This window comes from Sinocyclocheilus anshuiensis, unplaced genomic scaffold (assembly GCF_001515605.1).
Source record: "Sinocyclocheilus anshuiensis isolate Anshui unplaced genomic scaffold, SAMN03320099.WGS_v1.1 scaffold2958, whole genome shotgun sequence".
NCBI classification, from domain to species: Eukaryota; Metazoa; Chordata; class Actinopteri; order Cypriniformes; family Cyprinidae; genus Sinocyclocheilus; species Sinocyclocheilus anshuiensis.
In genome coordinates, this window is record NW_015542525.1 from 6,424 (window position 1) to 14,927 (window position 8,504).

The following is an 8,504-nucleotide window of genomic DNA, read 5'->3' on the forward strand; positions in this document are numbered from 1 at the left end:
CCAGGGCAAGGCCGCACTGGGCCTGTTTAGGTTTGGTGTGGGCTGGCCCTAGCCCTCTGTGCCCACAAAAAGCCAGCATGGGCCCCGCAGGGACATGTTTGCAGGGATGTCACTATTGCACTTGAACCCCTAATTAAGGTAAAAATTATGACATTGGATGAATGATTATGTTAAGCAAAGTCTCTAGCATGAGGTTCCTGTTCTCTTCATCGCAAGTCAAATGAGCCAGATTACAGACACTCTCTTCTATTGTCTTTAAGGTCTCGTGGAGCCCAATCCCATTCTTTATGCACATTGGATCAGGACTTGTTAAACTCCAGAATCTGGGGCAGGTAACAATACCTAAATACCTCATTTGCATTCTTTATTTAAGGTTGTCACCCAGGTGTTTGTTTCCATCTCTAAACACTGACCCTGTAAAATGTTTAAAAAACTACAACGAAACATGTATTTGATGAACTTTGATGAATGCAGCGTCACATAGCACATTCTCGCTGAAGAAACATCAAGTCTCCCTGATCTTTGTGTCTGAATTTCCAACAGTCCCAATCGGTCTTCCATTCATACGCATGTGAAAGTGGCACATTGAAACACAAGCTCAAGTCAATTTACTTCCTGTGTCAAATTTAGTAGCCATCCAGGTATGTTGGGTGATGTTGACTGGGTTGTTAGTAGCAGACTGTGGCTCATATTAATGTGTTTTCTTGTAGAACGGCACGTTGAATGAAACCCTGTGGTTGGCATTTGGTTGAGGTTGCCCCTCTGTAGGTAAGGGAGTCGGTCGCGATCTGTCTTTGTTGAAGAATTTGCTCGTATTGTAGCAGTGTTTTCTTGTATTCATTTATAGTCAGAGGTTTGAGTGAGACTGATTCGGGCACGACAGGGACGGTGTTCACCTGACGTTACGGACGTGTTCTGTCCCTCCGGTGGGCACACTGTTTCACAGATAGATTGAACAAGCCCTCAGCTTCCCAGTAAATTTGTTCATCTGCCTGACTGATTGGATTTCAGGATATCTTTCTCTTACGGTACGTGTTTAAATTTATCATGGGATGATATTCAGATTTTTTTATATATAATTACTTGGCATTTGTGGAATTTGTCTGATCTGTCTAACTTGTAATTTTATTGCAGACAGATCAGTTGTGTCGCAACTTGTGATTAGCTTCCTTGTTGTTGGGGCTGCGTTCAAACTATCGTCCAGAGACGCTGTTGCTTTGTTTTGGTTAAATTTGCTTTTCTGTGCGCGTTACTTAAGTTTTTGTGTGTGTGTGTGTGTCCATATTATGGCTATTATTATTTATTTTTTTAATAATTAACTAATATTTTCTTCAATAATACAATAAAAGGTTGTTTTCAAGAATACAATCATATATTTCAGAGATATTTATAAAAAATCATCTCAGGTAAGTGTATTTTTCCTTACCTCTCAGGCAGAGTCAGGTTGGCGGTGCCGTATGTTTCCAATACATTCTCAGCAACGCTATAACATCAAACGCAGACGGCAACGCTATCAGGTGAACAGTTAATTAATGGTGAATTCAGTGACTTTATGAAAAGGATTACAATGAAATCACAGTATCTCAGAAGATGCAGATTGAAATTTCAAACATATTTCATGTAAACTTAATTTACAATCGTTGCTGAGATAACGTCGTTCTAAAATGTCATCAGGCGAAGTGTTCGATCGGACATCTTACTATTCCCTACCAGCAGAGAGCATGACTGACAGCCAAAACACTGACCGAAAATCACCCGATCTGAAGCGTATCAGTCACACAGCATTCGTTTTTAGTGTGTGTAAATAATTTTTTACTTCAGATTTTATCTGCAATGTTTGTTTTTTTTATTTTTTTTTATTTAGGTGGGTGTGTCTGCTGCACACTGATGACACAGGTAACTGATCCAACACAATATATATTTCTTTATGTAATTATGCATGAAATATTAAACACGAAGATATATCTAATATTAGTATCGGGCATTAATTTGAATATACACTAAACAGTATAATGCAAGCCTCTGTTGCTATGCTGCTCTATATTGTATTGAAATTCAAAGCTTACCATGCATCATCTTGGAAATGAAGCTTCATATCCAAGACTGTACCGTATGTTGTTAATGCTATTTTTCTGTATGATGTTAGGATGCGTGCATTTTTCTTTATGTTCTGATTGCGCAACATCTATTTCAGACGTGCAACTTCTGTGGCTTTTTAGAGTTTCCATAAGAGTAAAATGTTATGTATATATGTTGAATAAAATGCATGCTGTTAACGAAACTTTATTCAGATTTCGGAATGTGCACTTTGTCATTTGTAATACATTTGTTGAGGATCTCGTCCATCTGATATTCATCATGTTCATCTGATGTTTGTAACTTTTTAATATGCAGCAGGGGAAATTCACAATATTAAACAAATAACTACCATACATACGATTTTGCGTTAACATACAGGGATACTTCAGATATAAAAACGCTGACTTGTTAGGTGACGTTTTCTTGTTAAAATCGTACGATTTATTCTTAATTAAATAGAATGTATGGGAATACCGGGGAATAGCAATATGGCGGTGCGGTGGCTTCACTTCTATAACATCATGAGCAATCCAGTTCTCTATTATAGATCAGTGGTGTAAACTTATAATAATGAGGATAACGTGGACTATGGACTTAACAGACACGCACGCAGCGGCCATTAAGGCATCAAGACATATCAGATTTGATCTAATATATCACTTTACCTCAAACATCTTATCGTAGTCCTTGAAAGTCAAACTCGAAATCGAAAATACAATTAGGCCACGTCACACAGCAGCACGGTTGTCAGTCCTGTATTTGAGTCCTTTATAGATCAGTGGTGTAAACTTATAATAATGGATTACTACGGTAACATGGACTTAACAGACACGCACGCAGCGGCCATTAAGGCATCAAGACATATCAGATTTGATCTAATATATCACTTTACCTCAAACATCTTATCGTAGTCCTTGAAAGTCAAACTCGAAATCGAAAATACAATTAGGCCACGTCACACAGCAGCACGGTTGTCAGTCCTGTATTTGAGTCCTTAATACAGTTATGTTCCCACACAGTTCGGTTATTTACGGGTGTGACAACCGCATTCTGTAACCGAACTCGCACCTGTAAATGTTCGGGACTCACAACCGCATTCTCGGAACACGCACTGTGTGAACGGAACCGGACTGGACAATATTGTCTGTCACATACAGTGCGAGAGAGCTGCTCTGCTGCACAAACGCGCGTCTACCGTGTGTTATGTGCTTTCATGTGTGTTTTCGGTAACTTAAGTGACGGAGAAATGAGATGCGTGTCTGTCACCTGAAATTTTTAGATCCCGTCAGTTTTGTGTTCTGTGCGCGACTAAAATACTCCGCTCTCCACCCAAATATAAAGGCTGCTGTCGGTTAATGAAGATTTAACGGATGAACTCGCAGCTCAATTGGACTCTTGTCGTGTCATAAAGTGATGACTTTCAGTTTTATGGACGTCGCCATCTTTGATTTTACTTTGGTCACTGTCGCTATGGTTACTGGTAAGGAATACGGATTGACTCCCGTTGCACGTTCATACAGACAGTATTCTGAACAGAACTGTAAGCTGCTGTGTGAACGGGACATTTCGAGACTCACACCTGTAAAGAAAATGCGGTTGTCAATCCCAAAAACTGACAGTGTGAACGTAGCCTTCGACTTATCGCACAGCCCTAAAGTACAAGATAGATCTCACTTCTGGATTGCAAAATAACGCAACTGCATCTGTGACAAATGTCTTGAAATTATCGCATGTAGAAACGGTTGGCAAGATACAGTTAGCTTCATAATATTTATGTAGCAATAAGAAATTGTAAGTATATTTCCTTAATTTCCTGAGTACCAAAAACAGAAGTTAACATTAGAGCTTATCAATAACTACAATCTTTCGTAATTTAGCCCCAGAGCTGGTTTAATACCGGGTTCAGGTATTCATTCCTACTAACAAGAGAAGCACAGAAGAATCAGTTACAAAGCTACATGACAGTATATCCTGCATCTGCGTTTTCCTAATACATCTTAACTGGAAGAATAACTCAATGAAAAACAATTTTAAAAATAAATCTCAGTTTCTCTTAAAAAGTGTTACAGCCTCTTCTTCAGCTCCCTGCACAAGAAGGGTGTGTAAAAAGCTTCTACTTTCTTTCATTACAGAGTAAGCAAACTGCAAGTGATACATATGCATTATAAGACAATTTAACATAATATGAAACTCATAAGAAAGCACAATTATTTCAGTTATATCATGAAGCAAAATTGTATACAAGAATAAAACTTTTTGACATTGTTCTTTGGGGAGGAACTCCATCTTTGAGTTGATCTGAATCTCACAGTTGAATCTGCTGGTTTTCAGACCAATTTTATTCACTGTGAAAACTTTAGATAATGTTTCTTTGTCATGTCGCTTGTAATGTCTTGTTAGGACAGATTTATCCAGATGATATTTTACTGTTTGATGTATTATTGTGTCACATTTGGTGAGGACGCAGCATCAGAGTTGAAAGAGCTGGATCTGAAGATGATCTTCTTACTGTGATTGTTTTTTGTATGCCTGTGTAGAGCAGAAGAACGATTGAAACGCTTCCCACATGCAGTGCAGTGATACGGTTTCTCTCCAGTGTGGATCCTCTGGTGTCTTTTCAGATTTGTTGAATGACTGAATCTCTTGTCACAGTGTGAACACATGTACGGTTTCTCTCCAGTGTGAATCATCTGGTGCCGTTTTAAACTGTTTGCTGTAGTAAAAGTCTTTTCACACTCAAAGCACATGTGCTCTCTCACACCATTATGTATTTTCTGATGTGCTTTTAAATTTTGTAGACGTGAAAAACTCTTTCCACACAAATGACATGAATGTGGCTTCTTGTTTGTATGAAGATGCATGTGCTGCTTCAGGACTAAAGCTCTCAAAAACGTTTTGCTGCATTGATCACATGAGTACAGATTCTCTTCAGTGTGAATGTTCATGTGCCTCTTAAGGTTTGCTGATTGTGTGAAGCTCTTCCCGCACTGATCACAAGTGAACGGTTTCTCTCCAGTATGAACTCTCATGTGAATTTCAAGATGACATTTGCATGTGAAACTCTTTCCACACTGAGTGCAGGTGAAAGATTTATTGGCCCTTCTTTTCTTTAAACCTTTCTGTTTGCTTTGAGAGCAACTCCAAGGTTTTTCTCCAGTTTTAACATGATTTTTGTCTTCAACTTCACTCAATTTTTCATTCTCCTTGTTTTCTTCAATCAACTCTGAAAAAAAAAAGTCAAAATGGTTAATTTTCAGTAACTCATAAAAAGCAGAGAAATTTTCCGTGAATGAGGTACATTGACCTTAAAATTTATTATTTTTCAAACATTATAATCACAAATCCTATTTTTAACAAATCCCTTGATTCAACTTTTCTTCAATTTCGTTCTTTTTATAATCACTAAAGTTGCCGGTCAGTTCTGTATAATACTATAGAAGAATAATGGTACATTTAATAAGAGAAGAATATATACATTTTCTACATAAAAAATTGATTTTGCACATGTTACTGTTGTTAATAAAAGTACATTTTGTATGCTTCCCAACTCAAGCTCAGTGCTATTCTGTCAAATGTGTATAAACGTGAAAACAAGAAATGAACGTTTAATATTATTATTAACTGCACTTGTTAACCCACCGGCCAAAGTCCTGGCCAAATTCCCTCCACTGGCCTTTGTCAATCATGGCCTTCTAATAATCCCCATCCATTGAATTGTCTATCTCCCTCTCTCCTCTCCACCTGTAGCTGGTGTGTGGTGAGCGCACTGGCGCCGTTGTCCTGTGGCTGCCGTCACATCATACAGGTGGATGCTGCACACTGGTGGTGGTGGAGGAGAGATCCTCCATAAAGTGCTTTGGGTGTACAGCAATACACAATAAAGCGCTATATAAATGCCTCATTCATTCATTCATCTTTATTTTGAATACACCCCCCACCCCCCCGGCGCAACCAAATCTGCTTCTGGTGCCACCATCTGTAAAACTTAGTGGTGCTGGTGCCACTGCTCTCAAATGTTAGTCTGGAGCCCTGTGATGTTACTGTTTTTACAAACGGGGATCCCTTTCACAATGTTGTTGTCTGCATGCGAAACTTTTGCCCACTGCGGCACCGCCCCCATTGTCGTTTTGATTTTTCGTAGATCATTTAGTTCAGTTAGAGAACAGACACTAGGGCTGTCAAAAAAATTTTTAAATTTCGAATATTCGTCGAATTTAAAATAAAAATCCTCATTCGATGGTGTGCGTTAAGGAGGCAGCCTTACCAGTGGCGCATGAGATACGATGACGATGTAAGTGTCATTGCATTTTAATGTTTTTGTTAGCCTATCCAGTTGAAGCCACTAGATTGAAGGGTTGTTAATGCTAGCGTTGTCAATTACAAATATTGCGTGAAAAGAGAACATCAATGCGGAGAAGATCTTGTTTACGTCAAAACTGAAACCAAGCCGTTCACACGCTCATTTCGCGCATTTTCTAGAGGGACATCTATCACCGTTGCACTCGCGTCTCGCACAAAAGAAGCCGCATGTTTAGAAAGCCATGTAAAATTAATGCAAGTTCGACTTTGAAAAAACATATCTTGAGACTTTATGGCGGGTTTTTTCCCCATTCCACTGCAACTCGTGTTTTTAAATGAAAAATGTACTCCGTGTGATTGGCTTTCGGCCCTTTGTATTAAACTATGCATACATGCTGTTTTGTTTATAGTTGTTTAAGCAACTTAATTATAAGTTTATAAACATTATATTAAACATTATGCACTTTTTTTCACAGATAGTCATGTCATCTTATGCTTTGAATAAACGTGCAATAGTAATATTTTGCTCGATGCGCCCTCTTGTGGCTTCAGGAGAGAAGCCAAAAGCTTTTCGTCACCCTAACTGAAATTATGCATTTTAAATTCGAATATAATTCGAATTTTGATAATACATAAGTAAAAAATTTAAATTTAGTTTTTCAGCCATTTTGACAGTTCTAACAGACACTACAATTAAAAACTGAACGCGGCGGATCAATGCAGCGTGCTGAATGACAGTCACATCACAGATCAGATTTAATTTATCACGTGAGGAGAGTGAGTCGACTGAAGCCTGTGTTATACTTTCCACGTGCGCAAGTCCGCTAGGGTCCGTGTGATGTAAAAGATGTCATCAGAGGGTGTACACGAAGGCTCTCTGCAGACATCCGCGTGCCTCTCATTTTTTGTGTAGGCTACAAAAGCACCAATTGTGCATGCGCAGGCTGTGTGAAGAATGCTGCATTCACGCCATATTGTAATTACCGTAATTCCGAGATGACAGCACGTGACATTCTACTCAGAGCTGTTCACGTCCTCGGACTTGGAATTATGCTTTTCTATGGCAACACTATCAACGCCTAAACAGAGCCTGCGGTGGTCAGGTGGTACAGCGGTCACGTGGTACAAGTCGTAGCTCTCAGAAAACTCTCAGTTCACAAGTTGTAATTACGAGTTCTACGAGGACATGAATGCTTTTTATAAGTTGGAATCTCATAATTACGGGAATTCCAATATGGCATGAACGCACCTTAAGTCCGTCGATACCCGCACCTCTACAATCCGTCGATTAAACAATATAAAGACAGACAGATGTGCAATAATTTGTGGACGGAAATTACCAATAGTTTGGGCAATTGTTTGTTTACTGTTTATATATTTGTTTACTGTTCAAACTGACCTACTGCGCATGTGTGGAACACATCTGCCGAGCGGACCACCAGCGTACACTTTCGGTAGTATAAATACAAGCAGTCCGCACCCGTGCTGTCCGTGTACTGTCCGAACTGCGCACGTGGAAAGTATAACACAGGCTTGAAAAAAAGAGTGAGGTGAGAAAGAAAAGATGATGGCGGAAGATTTAGTTTCGAAACGAAATGCAAAAGTACCTGTTTGGCAATATTTTGGATTTTGAAAAGCCTGTTGACTTTTGCCGTTTATCTAAGGTGATTTTGGAAGTTTTTTTTAATCATTTGTTTCTTATTTAATTAGGTCCACAATGTTTGCTGATTTTTACTTTAATTAAACTTTGTGTAATTTATTTATTTTATTTGACATCAAGGTGTATGCCGTGCCTCCAAGCTTTCTTACTCGTTTAGCTAATAAACTTTCTCTGTTTCTTATTTATTTGGTTCCAGAGTGTTTACAGTTTTGTATACCTATTTAAACTTATGTAAGTTATTTGTTATTTTATATTAGGCATAACCTATAGCATGGTGTATTTTATTCGTTTTGTTAATAAAAGTTCTGTTTTATATATAGGCGAAAGTGAGTTTGACGTTGTATTTTGTTGTTGCTTGAATTGCATTCAAGTAATTGATGCCGAATTGCCGCTAATTTGAAAGTGAAAGTAAAATACCACGCCGCTTTTACAAGTTATTTAAAACCAAAGGAAAGCGAGGAAAAGA

At 38.5% G+C, this 8,504-nt stretch overlaps 1 protein-coding gene across 1 annotated transcript in view; it reads right to left on the minus strand.

Moving 5' to 3' along the window:
- Window positions 1–4,435: 4,435 nt before the first annotated feature.
- Window positions 4,436–8,504, minus strand: part of LOC107694217 (zinc finger protein 729-like) — a gene marked incomplete at its 5' end in the record, with an annotated part of 35,335 nt that continues 31,266 nt past the window's right edge. Inside the window, 2 exons of the mRNA XM_016493855.1 lie at window positions 4,436–4,785; window positions 7,190–7,202. Of these exons, the coding sequence (XP_016349341.1) occupies window positions 4,518–4,785; window positions 7,190–7,202 (281 nt within the window). The remainder of the gene's footprint in view (window positions 4,786–7,189; window positions 7,203–8,504) is intronic.